This window comes from Misgurnus anguillicaudatus, chromosome 24 (assembly GCF_027580225.2).
Source record: "Misgurnus anguillicaudatus chromosome 24, ASM2758022v2, whole genome shotgun sequence".
NCBI lineage: Eukaryota > Metazoa > Chordata > Actinopteri > Cypriniformes > Cobitidae > Misgurnus > Misgurnus anguillicaudatus.
The window spans coordinates 27,366,652-27,389,034 of record NC_073360.2 but is presented as its reverse complement, the minus strand read 5'-3'; the positions used below and the strand labels follow the sequence as shown (position 1 = coordinate 27,389,034).

At 43.1% G+C, this 22,383-nt stretch overlaps 1 protein-coding gene across 4 annotated transcripts in view; it reads left to right on the top strand.

Moving 5' to 3' along the window:
* LOC129438261 (NXPE family member 3) overlaps positions 1–13,359 on the top strand; it is a 39,046-nt gene extending 25,687 nt beyond the window's left edge. Inside the window, exons 6-9 of one of the 4 annotated variants that reach the window (XM_073863120.1) lie at positions 3,396–3,599; positions 3,751–4,088; positions 11,421–11,622; positions 12,763–13,359. In XM_073863120.1, coding sequence (XP_073719221.1) covers positions 3,396–3,599; positions 3,751–4,088; positions 11,421–11,615 — 737 coding nt within the window. In that variant the 3' untranslated portion in view covers positions 11,616–11,622; positions 12,763–13,359. Of the gene's footprint in view, positions 1–3,395; positions 3,600–3,750; positions 4,089–11,420; positions 12,433–12,762 lie in introns of those variants that run through there. The other 3 variants (XM_055196931.2, XM_055196930.2, XM_055196932.2) reach the window with 3 other exon arrangements.
* The last annotated feature ends 9,024 nt before the right edge of the window (positions 13,360–22,383 follow it).

The window sequence follows — 22,383 nt, the reverse complement described above, 5'->3', positions numbered from 1 at the left end:
TGTCTGAGGGTCGCAAGAGAAAAAGTGTCTACGAATTGTATGACAAGAAGAGAAAGGACTATAAAGAAAGAAACAAGACCAGAGTGTTTATGGGAGACTATTTCACACGCTGGCGTGAGCTAAAAGGACAGGTTGGGCTTCCCACGCGAAGTTTCTAATGAAAAGGTACATTTTGTCATGCTATTTGGAGAAATCCATTTAAAATCACTGCTAGTAAAAGTTGATGTAAGCTATGATTAGCGATGCTAGTCCTGGCACAAGTCACGAACCGCACAGACACGGTAAACATGCCGACAGCAACTTGTAAACAGAGCGAAGAGCAGAACTGAGCTCCTGCATGCTCTCTCTCTCTCTCTGTCTCGTGCACGCGTTTAACAGGCGTTCCCTCTCGGGAGGAGGGAGAGTGTTGCGTGTGCATTTTTTTTTTAAATATCGAGGGGCGGTTCTTTTAAATAATTCGGGAAAATCTTCTGCTATTCCTTTAAACATATGCAATATGTTAAATTAACAGGTATAAATATATGCAAAAAACCTACAGACAGGATAAATACGAGAGAAGAAGCTCTAGATATTATAAATGTGACAGGTGCTATGATGTGATGATCATAAAGTTTGTTTTAAGGTCTTGACGCCCTTTACTTTCTATTAGACCTTAACATTTGCATCTCTTTCTTGTCTTTCCGATCAAATATGTTTGTATAAACAAATGGCGCGTCAAACTACATTGCTCCAGCAGCGCACGTGTCACTGATATAAAAGCAAGTTTTGTCTTAGCTTGCTTAAAGTTCAGAAAACTTTACAACTATTAGCATTATGTGCGAGAAGAACTCTTTATTTGGCATCGCAGCTCCTTGCGCTTGCCTAGAGAGACCTCTGAGACTGGCCGGCTGATGCATGAGGAGAGAGAGAGAGCGCGAGAGCGAGGAAGACAAGAGTCTCGCTGCGTGACCAGCGGTGGATTCACTGGCACTTATTATAAAAATTACACAAATAACTCGTTCATTTTTTAAAAGTGAACTATTTTACATGTTTCTCCCTCACACTCAGTCTAACATGCTGGAGGGCAGTGTTAGCCACTCCCACTTATTTGCATTCCGCGGGTAGACGGAATAGAAAAATCTGTTACGTCTGACATTTTATTCCGCGGTAACGGAATATACCGTCATACTGCCCAGCCCTATGACTTACAGACTTATGTTTCATCGGAATGTTGCAAAGTTCCTTGTTGACATTGGAAACCGTTGCCCGAGGAAACATGTACGGGTAGCCTTGCTTTCAATGTTTCTGATAATAGAGTCACCCACTATCAGCGTGCTTGGCTCGGCTGCTGTCTGAGCATAGCGCCGCTGCCTGTATGATATTGAGCGTCTGTCAGCTCTGTAAGCTACTGGCTGATGTGATCTGTGTCCATTAACATTTGGGGAGTCTCACCCAAACTCATTAGTGCTTCAAATCTATTTTCAAGCTGTACAGGGGGTGGTAGAATACCAATATTGGCTACTCAAGTTGTACCCATATCTATAATAATAATAATAATAATAAATTGCATTTTTATAGCGCTTTTCTCGAACTCAAGTCGCTTTACAAGGCAGATAGGAGGAGAAAAAAAAATCTCGGGCGGCGGTTTCTGATGTTGACAGGGAGCTTTGCAACATTCTGATGAAACATATCTGGGGTAGATGCTAATGCAGCAATTTGTGACACTCTTGACAGTCTAATGTCTTGAGCACTTTTGGGTCTCGCACCCTGTTTATGCCATCGGTTTGTGTCCTCAATTACTTTTTGGTTTCTCTGAGCTCACTATGACCTGTTTAAAAGCATTAGGTTCACAGGACTCACCAGCTTTATGTTGAGAAGGACCACTATAAAGCTCCGCTGTATGTTCTGGCAAGGTCGGTAGCCCCACAAGTAACTTTGTTACGAGAACTGCAATCTTTTGTAAAAGTCTGTGGCAGTTTGAGCAGCAGGTGGATTGAGATCCAAAAGAAGGCATTTTTTCTTCTTTTCTTCTGTTTGAATGTGGGCAGCTGTGTTGTCCTGTTTTAGGATTTTCAACTGCCGGCAATAGCAGACTGGTAGACCGCTATGACTAATTCCCCAAGTTGTTGAATATTCCAAATATCAATATAGTTCCAAGAATTTGTAGTTTTAGTGTGAGTGCCCAATTGTTTAGTTTGAGCACTGTGCTGAACTGCCGGTAGTTGAATCAAAAGATAAAAGCGAAAAAGCAAAAGCGCAAAGCACAGAGCGCAAGTAGAAGCGTCCAAACAGTAGCAAAGCAGGAAGTACAAACACTATGCAACAGAATGAACTCTGGCACAGTGTTTCTAGTTCAAGGATTCTAGTCAGAATAAGGCATTCTGTTTTTACATTTTCATATTCTCCCTGTGTCAGCAACAGCATGGGTTTAACTTCGGGTAAACATGCAAAATAGTAGGGATAAAAAGTCACAAAACTGCCCCTAAGTCATTAAGTGAGGGTGTGTCTGTGAGTGCCCTGCAATGAACTGGCCATCTATCCAGGGTGTACCTGGAAATGAGGCATGACCCTGCAGAGGACAAGTATTCAGCAAAATAATTATAAACATAAATACTACCTCGTGTCTCTAAATTCACATTTCCAATCTCATAGTGAGCCATATTTGATTTTGTATGAATTTTTTTATTGCATAACCTACTGCATAATCTCACGTGCAAATCAGTTTTACAGGTATAAATAAAGCTACACTGAAACAGCTATACTTACTCCTGCTGTATGTGAGACAGTGGCAGCCAGTGACTTCTCTTTCGAGGGATGCGAATTCAAAATGTGTGTTCAGAGTGTCATGTGAACCACGTGCAACATGGGTTTTGTTAAAATGGGTGCCTGCTACACATGCGTTGAAAGGGTTTTTGGTAAAAGAGACGCTCATGTTCACAAAATACTTGCAAGACACTAACTTACCACTAAACTCTGATTACGCATGAGATTATGCAAGCATCTGGCAAACGCGAGCGTCTCTTTTATAATAAACCCTTAAAACGCATCTACAGCAGCCAGGCACTTATTTTGACGGGAAGCATGATGCACGTGGTTCACATGACGCGCTGAACACATATTTTGAAATGACGAGCCACACACATGACGGGCTACATACATGTTTTGACGAGATTTGCATCATGGCTCTTGAACAATAAGTCACCAGCTGCCACTGATAGTGGAATCAATTTACTCTTGGAAAAAAATGTCTCCAATTCTTAAGCATTTTACCATTTTAAAACATATACTGTTAAATACAATGTACCTTGTTGTTCCACAGACAAGAAGAATACATGAAAGGAAGTGTTCTTGTGACAATCTTTGGGAACTTTATTCATTCGAATGTTACAGACTTTACACTATTTCACTTCATGCAGGTGAAAACAAGAAATGTCACCCTGGTTTGCACTCACCAGTTCCAGCTGGGTTTTACCTGGATGATGTTTGGACCTCTTTTGTTTGTAGAACTCGCAGTTTTACTACCCAAACAACAACACAGTGCCTGAAAGACAAAAGTATCTACATGATGGGAGACTCTACCATGAGACAATGGTTTGAGTTCTTGCTGAAAGCAGTACCAAGTGAGAGAGTATACATAATTATAAATGTAGTACATGAATGTTTGTGTATTGGTCCAATATAGTTTAACCTCTATTTCTATTTGAATATTTCATAATCTCAGACTTAATCACCACTGATGATCATCATCATTGTTGGCTTTTCTCACTGCAGCCTTGAAGCAGATGAACCTGCATGTTGAATATCAGGCAGGGCCTCTTCTAGCGGTGGATGTGGAGAACAACATTGACTTACACTGGAGGGCTCACGGTCTTCCTCTGCGCTGTCTGAAAACTCAAGTTTCTAATCTGCACTACGTCAGTAATGAGATTGATGATCTGACTGGAGGACCTCACACAGTTATTGCCTTTAATCTGGGGCCACACTTCACAACATATCCTCTGGATTTCTTCACCCACAGAGTGTTGAGGATCCGCAAAGCTGTGCTAGATTTGTTACAGCGGGCACCAGACACTACCGTTATAATCAAGACCGTAAACACCGGCTATAAGGTAAAAGTGTTTAAATACAAGTAGGCCACTTTGAGATTGCTTCTTTGCAAGCTAAATGTTAATATTGTGCCTAAAGCCCTATTCGGACAGGATTAATTTTACAGGGGGACCTCTGAGAAAATTGTGCTTCTCAGAGGTCCTCTGTGTTTTTAATCCCGTCCGAATCAGCCATGACTGTGTTTTTCTCTGACGACCTCCGTAAGAATTCCAGAGCAATTTACCTACTGTTTTTTCGACAAACTCAGATGTCTTCTGAGAAATTTAATTCCGTCTGAATGCAAATGTCTGTGCTTGTTCGCAATATCTTTTGAAAACACAGTTATTTTCATGTTTTGGCCAATGTGATCTGCCGTAAGGTCTTACTAACGCGTGTACTGTATATTGAACTTCCTGAGTCCCATTCATTCAGATATGGATGTTTTTTCCATTCTGTGAAATAAAATAATTGAATCAAGACGAGCTGAATATCAAACACTGTTAGGACTGGCCACTGCAGGGGCGGATCTACCGGCGTGCCACGGGGTGGCAGTTGCCACCTTAAAAAAAAGCATTGTCACCCCATATGCCACCCCAGCGCTGGTATCCCAATATAATATATATATATGCCCGAGTAGGCTCTTTTAGCCAGAAAGGCAATGTTTGGGGGTGGGGGACACATATCTGATGATGATTGGTGTGTGTGTGTGTCTCAGAGGGGGTGGGACAACCACATAGCTGATGATGATTGGCTTAATTTCCATCGTTAGCCAACCAGAGGCAGCAGAGTTCATACCCGGTCATAGACAAGCACGCACAGTCAGTCCGTGCAGAAAGTCTCAACAGTGTAAAGAAAGTCTGCGCAGTCTTGCCAACTTGGTGACTTTGTTGCTAGATTAAGAAACTTTTTAGAGCCCTTTAGCGACTTTATTAAAAAAGCGACTAGGACAAATCTAGCGATCTTTTCTGGCGTGGTTGGAGACTTTTGAAAACTGCTGTGAAAGCATGCATCGCCTCATCCAAGGCACTAACATGCAGCCCGGTTCTCGCGCTGCAGTCGCTCAAACCCGCAACAACAGAGCGATGGCAAGTACAACAAGCTCAAAACAAAGGTAGCGGACGCAAACAAAAAGTATAAAAAGCACAAACGTTACTTTTCCATCGTTGAGGTGAAATGCAAGAATGTTTGTGCAACTTATGCCCATGAAGAAAGAGTATCTTCACGTCTGTAGCAAGTAATTCTAATGAAGCACCTCACATCGTCACGTGCTGCCAAAAAAATTGTGGTTTCTCTTTAGTGTCTTTAAGTGATTAAGTTGAGCATCACATCAGCAAATCAGAGTACTAAATACGGTCATATTTTACAGATAAATGTTGCATCAGGATAAAAAAAATTAAACTGTTGATCGTTTAATATTGCCTGAGGTAGTTGCTTGGTAGTTAAAACAACTGAACAGGTTTGTGTAAGCAGTAAATATCTTTTAAGCAGCTCTTTCTAGAGTTAGCCTATCATGTCTTGTTAGCTACTGCAGCAATCAAAATATTCCATACGTGCATATGAAATCGCTCGTTATGATATTGCAGTTTGTCAAATTAACAGTAACTTACTGGCAACAATTATCCAGTAGTTCCTGTATTTCAAACAACAGTAAAATTACTGTAGAAAGAATGACAGTAGTTTTTTAGCATACTGCAAAATGAAGTACAGTATTATAATGTTTTTTCTAAGATCTTGTTGTTCAGGTGTGTTTGTTTAGAGCTGGAGCAAAACTCAGCAGGACAACGGCGCTTCAGGACCGACATTTCCTACACCTGGTGTAGGTGGTGGGTGCGTCATATACAGCAGGGGCGACAGCACTTGTGATAATCCTGTAACAAATGATAAAAAAAATTTAAAAAGTCAAAAAATTAACTAATCATCTAAAATGCTTGTTTTTAGCAATAATGTACTTTGAGCTCACCAGTTATAATCTAGAACACGGCCAAGTCTTGAGATCCACCTTGAGAAAACAGAGAAAATATTACGGATAATGTTATAATGACATTACATATTACTGAAAGCTTAAATAACCCAGTCGCAGTGCTGGTTGGTGACTTCTTTTTCGAGGGCGCACGATGCAAAGCTTGTCACAACATGTATTTAGCGCGTCGTGTGGACTTATGTGCATCACGCATCGTGTCAAAATGCGTGTCTGCTGCAGATGCTTCAAAGGGTTTTATTATAAAAGAGGCACTCACGTTTGCCAGATCTCGCTAAATCTCATGTGTAATCAGTTTAGTGTTAAGTTAGTGTCTTGCGAGTATTTTGTGAATGTAAATGTCATAAAATCATAAACCCTTCTGACGCTTTTGCAGCAGGCACGTATTTTGACATGGGGCAGGATGCACATGGTTAACATGACGCAACAAACGCATACTTTGACATGATGAGCAACACAGATTACACTCTGAACACATATTTTGAATTTGTACCCCTTATGCCAACCCATCCTCATCCCCATGGCGTCAATGTTTGGCGCACTTGACCATGTGTCAATGTGTTGCGCGGAGGGTGTACCTTTCGCGTCATTTTTTGACGAACTGGGGACTTCGGTGCTGTTGCGTCCGTTGCATTCTCTTTTCCTATTTTCTTGCCATTTTCGCGTCGGTTTAGGGATAGATTTACATAATGACATCCCTACCCAAACCTAACTCTAACCCCAACGCCAGGTGACAACTGTTTAATTTCGCAAACCTAACTCTAACCTAAACGCCAGGTGACAACTGTTTAATTTCGCGTACACTGTTTAATTTTGCGTAATCTAACCCTAAACCGACGCGAAAATGGCTAGAAAATAGGAAAAGAGAACGCAACGGACGCAACAGCACTGAAGTCCCCAGTTCGTCAAAAAATGACCCGAAAGGTATACCCTCCGCGTGGCATGTTGACGCATGGTCAAGTGCGTCAAATATTGACGCCATGGGATGAGGATGTGTAGCTTATGCCGAGTTTACACCAACCGCGCTTCGAGCGTCAAAATCGTGTCTACCGCGCGTGGTTTGCCGCTTGAACAAGTTGGATGCAGTCGCGCGTGTAGAGCGTTGTAGACGCGTGGAAAAAGCAAGCATTTGATGCGCGTGAGAGGCAAACTCCGCTTCTTGTGAGAGGGGCAAGTGCTATGCGGTTGTCTGTTTGCAAAATGACTGATGTTGATTGTGCATTTATCGAGAGAGTTACCAGTTTGTATTTGGTAACCTTACTATAGGGTTTAATAGATTGATTGCAGGCTTTGCCTGATGCTAAATGCATGGTAAAATTTTTTATAAACAGATAATTGAACCACGTAAATAATAATAATAATAATAATAATTGAACCACGTGACTTCTCCCGATCATCCGGGACATATGACCATCATGTAATGGCAGCATAAAAAAACAGGGATACAAAGGAAAACGTTGATCATTGGATTAATCCATATCAGGTCCTAGAACACATTTTCAGATCTCATGTCAGCAGAACACTAATGCATTTTCACATAAATATTCACGGATATTTAATCCACAATACATCTTTGTGTATGGATCATAATCCTATTATTAGCAGATGAACAAAAGTTACGTGACTGAAAAAGAGTAAGGCTTTTATGAAACTACACAATAATAAGTTAGTACTCACCCACTGTTTAAAAAAGCACTGCTGGTCTCAATCTAAGTGAGCACACAAACACACCGCCAGCACAGGATGTCTTCAATGCGATGCCCGCTGTAGTGATGATATCCCGCGATAGACGAGATGACGAGCATGCAGGCGTAAAACTACCGTAGAAAATTTGTCGTGGACTGTAGCCCAGATTTACATACACTAATAAAGAAGATAAAACATTGTTAAATCTATTATACGTCTTTTCAATACTTCTAGCTGCCATAATGTTCAGTCAAGTTCATGTTCAGTCATTGTATTATTTTAACATATTCCACAGATATTCATTACACAACGTATTCTGGCACAACATAATTCAAGTTTATAACGTTATTTATTTAACACATTAATTTCTTTCTCTTACTTACCTCAGCAAAGTCTCTGTCAACACAACACGATAAGCTCAGACTGACCGTTAATTTAAAAATGCGCTGCGCGGGGTTTTACACAGTGAACGTGCTTTCTTTTGCACACATGCAGACAATCATTGTGTAGTTGCAGAAGTTGTTTGCTGTTATGACAGAAATTAAGTAAAATTTAGCCGAAAGAACCCTTTAGTGCCAATAAAGTCTCATACCAGATATTGCATATAGGGAATGTGGAGTTGACGTCACGCGGTGTTGCATTATGGGTAATCCGCCATATTTGCAGGATCGCGTCCTGTCCCGCCGTATTTGAGTTCATGTGTTGGAGGTTGTTTTTGTATTTTCTGTCGAGATTTTAATAAACTTCGATATGTTTGGTCAGTACTGCTCGATCAAGCAGGTCACGCGATCGTTCAGGGAGGAAACTGGACAACGGAATACGTTTTTTCAGCTTTTATTCGTGGAAAAACAAGGGAAGCCGGTGCAGGAGCTGACGAAAAGACGCCGGATCGCGTGGTTTGCCTGCTGCAATCAGGAGAAAAACGTCTACTTTACAAAAAAAAACCTGCATCAGCGAGAGTGTGTTCGCTGCATTTTCAGTCATTCAGTAATTTGTGATCAATAAAAGCAGAACCACCTAAATTGTCTTGTTTTTATGCTAACACTGTCAAACTAACTTGTAAATGTAAGTTATTGATTGATTGATTCTTTTATTTCTTATCACCCTAACCACATGAGTTATAAGAATAAATATTTAGACAATTTTGACGATTGTAACAAATATTTTTTATTAAATGCAACTGCTCAAACCCACTGCTTGTGACTCTTTAAATAACATAACGTTAGCTAAATATTTAGCATTTTGTTTGTTTTAATAACTTGGCCAAAACAGAAGTGTCATCTTATGAACATGTGTTAATTCATCGCACAGAATACAACGGAGAAATGTTTTGATAGAATCATTAAGATACGTATTAACACATTGTCAGTAAATAGCTGGTTTGCCAACCGTCATAAGACTCCAAAAGAAGAAGTGTCATCTTACTATAAGCTTGAAGGGATTTATAACTCTTAAACTCCTGCAAAGTGTAAATAAAGTCCTGCAAAAACAAGGTAATTGACCAGATATGTAAGCGGAGGTAGTGCGTCTGGATCCGTAATCCAGTCTTTGGCTGCTAAATCATGGATCTATGTTGTTTATTTGTCCAAATAAAGTTTTTTGTCAGTAGCATTTAGTTTCTCCCGATAGGGTCCCTTCTCTTTTTCTTTCAACTTCTCGATTTCTTCCGTTCTCTTTCAATTTTACCTAGTTTTAGATTAACACACGCACAATTAAAGGGCATAGCGATCGGCGGTGCCTCTAAACATGGCGCCCACGTCCCATAATGCAACACTGCGGTGACGTACATTGACATTCCCTATAGCACTACCAGATAATGATGAAGTGAGTGAAGACAAACACGACAACACAAGATCTCTTATAATAGCTCTGTCATTTTGTGGTCACAAAATTAATGTTAGCATATACGTATTAATATTCACCCAGCAGACATTAATAAAGAAATACGCGCTAGATTAGCAGAACAGATACGACGACACACATGCGTTTTCCCACTCCCCCCTACTGACAGAACTGAGGAGCACGTCACGTGACCTACTCGCGCCTGAACTCTCCGTATTTGTTTAATCAAATACTAAAATTAGCGCTTTCTTAACTAATCGACTGCTATTTGAAGATCATACATATATATATTCTCGCCTAATCTTAAAAATACATTTTGTGACCCAGAGGCAACAATATTTAGAACTGATGGTATTTCTATTGAATTGGCTGGAGATTTCATTAAAGCCTCTGAAAAGGCATGTGATTTATGTTAAAGGAACACACCGAGCATCTGATGTGAAAACAGACATTAAACCAAATATCTCACAAAAAAATTAAGCATTTAAAATAAATAGACTTTTGTCATTGTGTTTTGCAGTTGGTTGGTAATACTGTATTCATAGTAATATTTCCCATAATGCATTGGAAAACTACAGTAGCCTACTGTACAAAGCTCATGCAGTAAAAAACTGTTGAAAATACATTGAAATACTGTGGAAACAACAAATCTACAGTAACAAACTGTAAACAACTTATACAGTAAGAAACTGTTGAGAAAAACAGTAACAAACTGTGAAAACAACGAAAATTATTTACAGTGTGCCTAATGTTTTTATTTGTATTCATTAAGGAAACAAAACTTTTCAGTGTTGTGTATGTTTAGAAAGCTTGAAAGACAACTTAATGCTGCATTTTCCAGGATACTATGAAAAGAAAGGCTGATATTCATTTTTTTAACCAAAAAGAATAGAAAAATCACATATTATGAGAGTGGAAGGTACAAATAAAACAGAAAAATATGTTGTGGAAGGCAGAGGAGTAGATGAAGTCATGAAAGAAAGAAACAGAGAAATAGATGGCGAAGAGATAAAAGGAAGTGAAAAGACAGAAATCCAAAGTGAGTGAAAGGATTTAAGAAGAGGGTTATGAGAGAAAGAGAGGTGTGCCTTTCAAATATGTTTTACATTAATATAAACTAGGCAAACCTATTTTAGTTATATAACAGTCTTTATACCATTATGTTTATCCTTGCTCATCATGGTTACAGTCAGTGTTTTTAGGTATTGGTAAGATGTATGTAACTTAGTATTAAGACAAAGGGTGCTACAGTAGAGATGCTAAAGGTACTTATAGGAACATTTGTTGTTGTGTTTTTTATGTTATAAAAATTTGAGGTCCAGTGTATACCCCGAATATAATATATACAGTATATTATTTCTTGCATCCACGAGAACCATGCAAGGATGCTTACTTCATTGCCACCCCTCTTGGTTCTCATGCCACCCCATAAATAATTTTTTAGATCCGCCCCTGGGCCACTGTAATATCAGTGTAAGGTAAACTCGACCTTATGTTGTTAAACTCCGGAATGGTATGTTAATTAATAAAGATAATAAATTGTTATTAATCATTATTTCATAATTTCTTTGGGTTTATTATAAGCAGCCAGTTATATAAAACATGTAGGCTTCTTTATTAGGATTTGTACGTTTTTTTGATTTGTTAAAATTAAATTAATAAATTAGATGTTCTGTAATAATTTTACATTTAAAGTGAAATTATCAAACCTTACAAACACGTGTATCCAGAGCACGTGATCTTCTGCAAAGCACAAACGCATGAAACAGACACTCCCATCTCTGGAATAGCCTGAGAATTTTAATCCCTTCCAAATAGTGCTTAAAGTGCATTTCTGTCTTTCTAATAGGATGTGTTCGGCAGTGACTGGTATTCTTTGCAGTTGGACAGAATCCTTCGGTGGGCTTTTCAGGATGTTGGTGTTTATATTTTGGATGTTTGGCAAATGACAGCCTGTCACTACAACAAAGAGGACATTCATCCAGGTCCTGTCATCATCAAAAATGAGATGGACATATTTCTGTCTTTCATTTGCCCTGAATGAATTTTTCCGGTGTAGCTTCGGCGCCATGCCGGATTTCCGGTGTACAGACTTGTCTGCGGAAAAAATGTGATCTGACAATTCCCAAGATCTAAGACGGTAAAAGAAATGGACACAGCGACCCCATTGGATTCAACAGAGACAATTGAGAGAAGGGTCTTGTAACAACAGTTTCTAAAACAGGTACAGGTTGCTCTAAATACCTGATATTGGACCAGTGATTAGGTTCGTTACAGGAGGGCAAGTATAATTAAGGCACACAAGTACACAGATAGTAAGTACACTCTAAGAAGGGATGTGTTAATTTTAACACATTGTTTTGTGTTAAACTATTTAGCACATTATGTGTTGTTTTAACACATTGTGTGTCATTTCCTGTAGAATGTGAGCTTAAATAAATGAAATGGACAACACAAGATGTGTTAAAACAACACAAAGTGTGTTATTCCAAAAATAACACAGAGATGTGTTAAGTTAAGGACAACACACTAGAGGTGTTGTCCTTAACTCTACACAAGATGTGTTCATTTAACACATTCATTTTAAGAGTGTAGAAACGACTGAGATGTATTTTTGTTAGTGCAGAATAATACTGGAAACAAATGTGACACAATCACAATAAAAATAAAACAAATGAAATAATTGTCCTGTTGTTCTTTTTTTATCTTTGATCTCTGTTAACTATTTAAATAGTTTCTCTTCTATTTGGTTCTAGTTATTTTATTTATGTTTAAGTTGTTTAGTTTCTATTTTGGTTTATAGATATTTAGTTTCACTAACTTTCAGTTTAATAAGAGCTTTTCTTATATTTGGGTTGTAGTGTTCTCCTGTTCAAGCTTTTATATTTTACTCATAGAAAAGATTTACCCAAATAAAACAATTCAAATAAAGAAAAGTACATCATTTAAAAGTACATCATCACAATAGTTCAATTAGAACAGTTTAACTCTTTGAACAATCAAGCAATATATCAGTCAATATCTTCTCAGTCTGTGTATAAATGAATGTCCTTTTGTCATCCGAATGAAAAGATATGTTAGTGTATGCAAAAGTCCTTCAGTGTAGATGAGAACTGTGTTTCAACAGTCAGTAGTGCAAAGAAATGAGATGGACATATTTCTGTCTTTCATTTGCCCTGAATGAATTTTTCACATGGGGAATCAGGAAGTAAAAACAAAGGCTTGATAGCGCTTCGGCGCCATGCCGGATTTCCGGTGTACAGACTTGTCTGCGGAAAAAATGTGATCTGACAATTCCCAAGATCTAAGACGGTAAAAGAAATGGACACAGCGACCCCATTGGATTCAACAGAGACAATTGAGAGAAGGGTCTGGTTGCAGACCACGGGCGAGTGGAGCTCCACTCTCAAACAGGAAACACTTGACCTCCACTAGCGGGTGAGCGGAAATACGTCACCTAATCTACATGCATAATAAAAGTATATAAAATAATAGTTTTTTTATTAAATGCTTGAAAAAAACAGAAAAAGAAACTAACACACATTGACATCATTGTCATATAACAATAAAACAATATGCCAGAGTCCAACAGTCTTTCAGTCCAGATCAAGTGCCAAGTCCTTTAATACAGCCATTGTTCTCATATCTCTCAGGTCAAAATACCTTTTCATCTCATGTTTAAATCTTAAAAGTTTGCACTTTGAAAATTTACATTTATGAATGTGATATTTGGCTAACAGAAACATAAGGTTTATAAAATAAATTCATGAAAGCCAAAATTATATGTCTGTATGTCAATTTTAAAGCAACACCAAAGAGTATTTGCTCTTTGCTCCCCCTACAGGTTAGAAGCGTAATTGTCCATTACCCACTGTCATAAATACTGAGGCATAGCTGGCTCTGATTGAATTGTAGGTCTGCCGTAAGCAAGTTTTTGTAGTATTCACTCGGACTACAGGACCACTACCCGACGGTTGGAAACTTCTTTAGTGCGGTTTTGGCCGATAGAGGGCTGCAAAGCGAATGTGAAAGTGCTGTTCCCTTTCAGTCGGTCACTACGACGTCACGTCGTGACCGACGAATTGGGAACCGCTTCGCGGGTGACCTATCTACTTCGAGAACTATCAAAAACGCCAATGAACTTGGCATGCAGGTATTTGCATAATGCCGGCGCCGCCCCGCCAGGTGCGTATATAAGGCGCAGGTGCATAATACCAAATCAGCTTTATTGCTTCGAAGCCGGCAGACATCTGCTCACGAGAAGCTATTTTTGAAAACTGATCTTCGTAGATCCTGTCTCTAGTGGGAAAAGAGATCTCAGCTTGCCAAAGTTGGTTGGGCGAAGACACCTCAGCGGAGGCTCGCAGTGTTTTTTCTCCACCCTTTCTCTCTCTCTCTCTGTCTCTTTAATTTAGGACTTGAGTTCGAGTGAGTGCGTTGCCTCTCCCTGTGTGTTTCACCAGCTCGCACAAAAGAGTGATTTCCCTAAAAGAGCAGCACGTTTGAGCTTTGTGTCTTTTTAAAGACAGCCACTCATTCGTGTCACGGTCGGGGTCGTCTTTTTAAAGATGGATTTCCGTCCGTGCTCCGTTTCTGGATGCTGTGTGTTTATCGCCCCCCAGGATGGCCGCAAGCGTTGTCTTTCGTGTCTGGGGCTCCAGCACGCAGAGGCAGCGTTGCGTGATAGCTCATGCCCCATCTGCGAGGGCATGACTATGGCGGATTTGCGGAGACGGGTGTCGTTCCTCCGGCAACGGCTCCCGCCTTCCCAGTCTGGTGCTGCTAAGGGTGCAGCTACCAAACTTGCGAAGGATGACCTCCATATAACGGTGCTGGGTCGGTCTGCTGGTTCGTCCAGTAGCTCCCAGCGCCCTGATCCGTTGCCAGCGGAGGTCCCGATGGAGACGAGCGGCCCGTGTTCTACGGTGTCCTCGCGCTCTGTCGAGCCTCCACCTGACGCGATGTCCACCGTAACGTCGGAGGGGGGGTTGTCAGCCTCGGACGTCGATCCGGATCCGCTCCCGCCTTCGGGCCAGGTTGCGGGTTCTGCGTTCGACCCTGAGATGGCAGCCATGCTCGCTCGGGCGGCGGAGGCGGTCGGCTTGGAGTGGACTAAACCTCCCCCACCTGAACCGTCCCGCCTTGATGATTGGTTCTTCGGGGGTGCCAGGGCTTCTCAGTCCTCGCCCCCGGTGCCTTTCTTCCCCGAGGTGCATGAAGAGCTGACGCGGTCGTGGAAAACCCCGTTTTCCGCCCGGAACCGGCCGTATCAGCCTTCACCTCTCACCTCTCTCGAGGGTGGGGATGCCAAGGGGTACACTGGTATCCCGTCAGTGGAGCGCCCGGTCGCGATGCAGTTGTGTCCGGCCGGTGTCGCTTCCTCCTGGCGGGACCAGCCTACTCTCCCCTCGCGGGCCTGTAAGCAGTCTTCAGCGCTGTCCGGTGCTGCTTACAAGGCTTGTGGGGAGGCAGCCTCTGCCCTGCATGCCATGGCATTGCTGCAGGTTCACCAGGCTAAGGCTCTGAGGGATCTGCACGCGGGAGGTCACGACTCGGCGGAGTTCTCTGAACTACGTGCGGCTACGGATCTGGCGCTTCGTGCGACCAAGGTCACCGCACGCGCCGTCGGGCGTGCGATGTCTACCCTGGTAGTCCAGGAACGCCATCTCTGACTGTGTCTGGCGGACATGAAGGACGCCGATAAAACCCGGCTCCTGAATGCTCCGGTTTCCCAGACCGGCCTCTTCGGCGAGACGGTCGAGGAGTTTGCGCAGCAATTCTCCGCGGCCAAGAAGCAGACTGAGGCCATCGCTCAGATCATGCCACGTCGGAAGCGTCCTGCGCCTGCCCCATCCACGTCGGCGCCTCAGCCTGCTCCTCGCCGAGGGCGTCCTGCGGCGGCCGCCTCCGTTCCTCCCCGGGGCTCTTCTAAGAAGCGAGGAACCGGTCGTCAGCAGTCCGCCCCGCCCGCTCAGCCCGCTTCAAAGGGTGGTAAAAGAAGATCTAAGCGGCCCTGAGACGGGCGACCTAGAGATGGAAGGGATCGCTCTTCGGGAGATGGTGAAGGCACCACTCCCCCCACCGGAGGAGGGCCGGTTGGGGAATCTTTTGTTTCATTTTTCTGTTCCGCCGACTTTTCAGTCGGCACCCACAAATTCACAAAAAGAGCGAATTCCACTTCCATCTCTAGGTCTTCAGATGAGCGCCGGAGACACGAGCGGGCTCATAACCCCCCCTCGTTCTCCGACTCATCAGAGGAGAACGAGAGCGACGCACGGGCTCATAACCCCACCGCGCTCTCCGACTTCTCAGGCGGTAGGAGACAGCTACGGGCTTATAACCCATCGTCTCCCTCCTCCTTCACCAGAGGGTGCATCGAGTGGTGTGAGGTGTCTTCAGCAGAGCCTCCCTTACTCAACCACCCAGCAACGGACTCAGGTGAGTGTTATCACACACAACACTGCTGTCGGTGCGGCCGTTACGCACACACCGGCGATCACCTCCGTTGCGCCCGCCGCGGGTACACCGATCGTGCCTTTAGTCCCCCTCGCACGGTATCTGGGGGCGTGGGAACAGCTTCCCAGCCCGTCGCATTGGCTTTTACGCACGATTCGTCTCGGCTATGTGATCCAATTTGCCCGGCGTCCCCCCAAATTCTCCGGCGTTCGTTTCACTACGGTGAGAGCTGCCGATGCGCACGTCCTCCGTGCGGAGATCGCTGTCTTATTGGCGAAAGACGCGATCCAGCCGGTCCCTCCAGCCGAGATGAGGTCGGGGTTTTACAGCCCTTACTTTATTGTACCCAAGAAAAGCGGCGGCTTGCGACCGATCCTGGACCTGCGTTCGCCGAACCGTGCACTTCACAGAATGCCGTTCAAAATGCTGACGCCCAAACGCATATTTCCATGCATTCGTCCAAACGATTGGTTTGCATCTATCGACCTGAAGGACGCGTACTTTCACGTATCGATTCTCCCCCGACACAGGCCGTTTCTCTGCTTTGCGTTCGAGGGGCGAGCATACCAGTACAAAGTCCTCCCATTCGGGCTCTCTCTGTCGCCCCGTGTATTCACCAAGGTAGTGGAGGGGGCTTTAAAACCCCTGAGAGAGAGAGGTGTGCGCATTCTCGCGTATCTGGACGATTGGCTAATAATAGCTCAAATGTGCGATCACAGCGATTTAACTTTAAAACACCTCGCTCGTTTGGGTCTTCGGGTCAACTGGGAAAAGAGCAAGCTTTGCCCCGTGCAGAGAATCTCTTTTCTCGGTATGGAACTGGACTCGATCGATTTGACAGCTCGTCTAACAGAAGCGCGTGTACAGTCGATTCTGACTTGCCTGAATACATTCAAGAGCAAGAGCACGGTCCCGCTGAAACAATTTCAGAAGCTTTTGGGGCATATGGCAGCAGCCGCAGCTGTAACTCCGCTCGGACTGCTTCATATGCGACCGCTTCAGCATTGGCTTCACGATCGAGTCCCGAGGAGAGCGTGGCTGAGCGGCATTCACCGTGTTATCATTACACCTGCGTGTCGTCGCACTTTCACTCCATGGTTAGACCGTGCGTTTTTCCGAGCCGGTGTGCCTCTGAGACAGGTCTCCAGGCATGCGATAGTATGCACAGATGCGTCAGACACGGGGTGGGGGGCCACGTACGATGGGCTTGCGGCTTCGGGGGTCTGGACGACACCCCAGCTGCATTGGCACATAAACTGCCGGGAAATGTGGGCTGTATATCTTGCGCTCGTCCGTTTCAGCAACGAGTTACGGGGCAAAGATGTATTAGTTCGAACAGACAACACTGCGACCGTGGCGTACATCAATCGTCAAGGCGGTTTACGCTCGCGTCACCTGTCGCATCTCGCCCGTCACCTCCTCACTTGGAGTCAGAAGAATTTGAGGTCTCTTCGTGCCATTTACATCCCGGGCACGCTCAATGCAGAGGCGGATGCGCTCTCTCGGGCTGCGCGTCCCGGCGAATGGCGACTCCACCCCATTGCGGTTCAGCAAATTTGGAGACGTTTCGGCAAAGCGCAGATAGACCTGTTTGCTTCCCCAGAGACGACCCATTGTCGCCTGTTCTATTCACTAGCCGACGACTCGCTCGGCGTGGATGCATTGGCACACAGCTGGCCGCGAAACATGCGCAAATATGCGTTCCCTCCGGTGAGCCTCATTGCGCAAACCTTATGCAAAATCCGGGAGGACGAGGAGAGCGTGCTGTTGGTGGCACCGTATTGGACAACCAGGAGTTGGTTTCCAGAACTCTCTCTCCTCGCGACAGCCCCTCCGTGGAAGATTCCCCTGAGAAAGGACCTTCTTTCTCAACAAGAGGGCACATTGTGGCACCCGCGCCCCGACCTGTGGAACCTCCATGTGTGGTCTCTGGATGGGGCACGGAGGATATGAGTGATTTACCGCAAGAGGTATCTAACACTATTGCTGCTGCGCGAGCGCCGTCTACGAGACAGGCTTACGCGCCTTAATGGAACCTGTTTGTCGACTGGTGTTCTTCCCGAAGTGAAAACCCCCGAGAATGCCCGATTAGTGTTGTGCTTTTATATCTCCAGCGTCGTTTGGAGAATAGGCTGTCACCATCCACTATTAAGGTCGATATCGCTGCGATATCAGCTCACCATTCACCCGTAAACGGTAGAACAGTGGGTCAGCACGACCTAGTCATCAGATTTCTCAGAGGCGCTCGAAGACTGAATCCTTCGCGTCCCCCCTCTATTCCTCCTTGGGACCTGTCCTTGGTGCTGAAATCACTCCGGGAAGCCCCATTTGAGCCTCTGCATAGTGTGAGTGTTAAATTTCTTACAATGAAAACTTTAACTCTCCTTGCTTTGGCTTCTGTTAAGAGGATAGGGGATATTCATGCATTTTCGGTCGATGAATCGTGCCCAAAGTTCCCACCACTCCTTTTAGAGATCAAGTGGTGAATCTCCAAGCACTGCCTTTGGAGGAGGCAGAACCAGCCATGGCTTTGTTATGCCCTGTTCGTGCACTACGTGTGTATATAGACAGGACGCAAAGTTTTAGGACCTCAGATCAGCTCTTTGTTTGTTACGGTGGTCAGCAGAAAGGAAAAGCTGTCACCAAGCAGAGGATGTCCCATTGGATTGAGGATACTATAGCCCTTGCATATCAAAAGCAGAATGTGCCTTGTCCATTTAATTTACGTGCCCACTCTACACGCAGTGTGGCATCATCTTGGGCACTGGCTCGCGGTTCCTCGCTAACAGATATTTGTAGAGCTGCAGGCTGGGCGACACCTAATACGTTCACAAGATTCTATAGTGTTCGTGTCGAACCGGTTTCCACTCGGGTTCTTTCTACTAACTAGTTAAGAATGCCGAGGGTCGGCTCGTGTGTCGGCTTGGAGCCTCTATTTTGGTGCTGTACAGTTGCTCCAATATGGAAGGCAATCGGGGCAAAAACGTCACAAAAACTGTTTTTGCCTCTCCTCCACCGCCCTGATAGCTGGTGTTGCGGAGCATCCGCTGTCAACCTATCACTGATGTATTCTCTGTAAACCTGTGTAGGCTAGGCGTCCACATTTGTCCCCTATGTGGGGTTCATTTGTGTGTATAGTCCGTGGGGTTCTAATCCTCCACGTTTTTCCTTAGTAGAGCCTGCTCTGCTTCTCTCAACATACCATGTATTGTTCAGAGACTTTTTTGAGCAACCTGTCGGTTGTTTCATATATTTTTATGTCATCCATTTCACCTTCTTAGGGGATGGCTTCCGCAGTGTTCTAACTCCGCTCAGTTTAGACGCTTCCCCCAGTTCGCTGCTTCACTATCGTGGGTTAAGGAACAGGTAGTGACCGGCCTTCTGCATTTTGCCTTAGGTTCCGCCCCTTTATGTGGAGGGCGGAGGGCTTTTGCAGGCACTGGAAGGGTTCAGCTGCAGTGGCGTTTTGGTAGGGATTCCCAATTCGTCAGTCAGGACGTGACGTCGTAGTGACCGACTGAAATGGAACGTCTTAGTTACGGATGTAACCCGCATTCCCTAAATGGAGACGTCACGTCTCGTTACCACAGTTTGCTGTTCCATTGCTGTTCAGGCCGGGCACTGTTGCTCGGCTTCTCAGCAATAATATAGCTGATTTGGTATTATGCACCTGCGCCTTATATACGCACCTGGCGGGGCGGCGCCGGCATTATGCAAATACCTGCATGCCAAGTTTATTGGCGTTTTTGATAGTTCTCGAAGTAGATAGGTCACCCGCGAAGCGGTTCCCAATTCGTCGGTCACGACGTGACGTCTCCGTTCCCTTCCTTCAGGGAACGAGGGTTACATACGTAACCGAGACGTTCACCCTCTTAAGAGTGGATGAACGACTGAAACTGTTTTGAAAGCGTTATTTTAAGGTAAAAAAACCTTTTGGTGTTGCTTTAAATTATGATAACCAAAACATTTAATAGTCAGAAAAGGCACACAAAAATGTCAGTGTGTTATAGTTAAAATAATCGTACCGAAGCGGTATACTAAGCTTTCATGGTTTTTATGACACGGAGGAGTTGAAGGCTTTCCCTCCAGCAATTTGCACTAGACATTTAAACATAGCATAACAGTGGAATTAAAATCTGTATTTTGAGTGCCTCTGCCTTTTGTTCATGTTTGTTTTTAACTATACAGTTAAACTACCAATGTAACATTCCATACATTTTATAAAGTAAACATTATGTTGTGATATTTAGATGTGAACATAAAATGAAACATTAAATAAATTTATATTAAAATGAAAACTATAAACAAAAATAATTTTGAACTAAATCAGAATTTTGCATTTAAAGCTAAAAATCAACATGAGTCATCCCAGAGTTATAGATGTGACATTTGCAGTGAAAACTCAAGAGAATGCAGTCATTACCAATACATATAACAACCTTTTTAAAAGTTTTCTAAACATCTAATGATAAGAGTCCAGACAACACCTTTCAGTCTATACTCAAGTTTTTTTTATTTTAGATGAGGGAAAGGTGGGTAGCACTGTTAGCACGAGGCTGTTGCCTCACAGCTAGAAGATTCCTGGTTCAAGCTAGGTCAGGTTGAGTTCCTGCATGTTCTCCCTGTGTCAGCGTGGGTTTACTCCGGGTGCTCTGGTTTCCTCCCACAGGCCAAAAACATGCAAGTTATGCAATTTGGAAATACCAAATTGTCCCTCCCCCAACTTGTGTATGAATCAACTTGTCTGAATAAAACTTGTGTATGGATTACCTGGTTCTCGCCATGAATATAGTCATAGATGCTGGAATGGCATTAAGAAATAAAGGAAATACTTTGAAAATATCAAAGTATGGGAAAATTCTTAAAACTCTTAACAGACATTGCATGGTTATTTAAACCATGTATATACATTGACAAAGTAAAGACACATTGTACACACACACACACACAGAGCACTATTCTGTCTAAGCAATCCAAGTAGTCAGGTCATCTGAGGAGAAAACCCCAGAAGCACTCCACCTTGTTCATTTCCCTAGAAGCCAGCATAATAGTCTTTGAAAACTTGCTGCACTGTAGGCGGCTGCACCTAGAGATGGTTTACGGTTTTCTGTTACGGTGTTAAGGATTGCAGAGCAGCTCTAGAACAACAAAGACATAGATCCTCTGGAGAATAGACCATTTGCGTGTTTGCAAACAGAGATGACGTTTTTTGTAGGTGGAACCCAACTGGTGGCAGAAAATGTAGTTGTGTGTTTACCATTAAACTGTGATTGTTATGGATCTGGTGTTCTGTCGAGGTCTTTTTTTTTCAAAAGTGGACCTTTTTGCTGTTTTTCTCCTCCTTTTGTATTTAATTATGAGCAGGGCCGCATGATTTTAGGGCATGCACCCCAGAAAAAAATACTTATTTTTCTGCTCTACATATATGAATTTTAATACATCAGAAAACCAAAGAATCAAATAACTATAGATTTCAAACCATGTCAGTATGCAGAAGACTTGTGTTGGTCATTAGGAATACATTGTAATTATTTTACCATCCTGGGCACACTGGGCTGTGTCAGTAAAGTAAACATACAGTAGGCTAACTGAATATAGGATCATTTTAGTGAATTAACTAAAGGCTATCAATAATTCGTTTATTAAATTAATTCACAATATGCACATACTTATTATACACTTAATATGCAGTGGTAGAACTAGAATTTTATAAATGGGTTGGCCAGGGGCGATTCTAGGATTTTCATTTTGGGGGGGCTCAGCCCCCAGTAAAGGTATGATTAAAAAAATATTATTTGACTATTAGGTTAGGGTTGTATACTACTAACCTTATTGCAATCCACTATTCCATTGTATTCCCTGTGTTTCATATGGGACTAGAACATTTTCAGTTGGGATTAACACTACATTGACGTCACAGCCAGCTGAGATTTTCAGCGACACTGGCCGAGGTGAGGCGACGTTGTCCGTTATATTTACGCGCGGAGCGCCCGCTGATTATCTGGAGATCCCATCGCCACAAAACTCGAAGGAAATGTTTAAATAGGCGATATCTTTATGAACCTACTGCAGATTCTTGTTTAAAAAACATACATTCTCGACTGAAATGCTTTCAAAACTTTGAATTTTGGCACAATAACAGAAATATTTCCTAAATCCGTCTGCTCAGCGCTCACGACCTGCAATACAACCCGGAATGGTTTTTGATTTAAAACAGCTGATTAATATTACGTTGGGTTTATTCAGTATTCGCTACATGCGCAGATACACAATGATAGCTAAATCCTTCATAAAAACAATAAGTTGTTTTTATTCCAGTCATTTTTAAAGAATTTTAACACAAAAAAATTACAAAC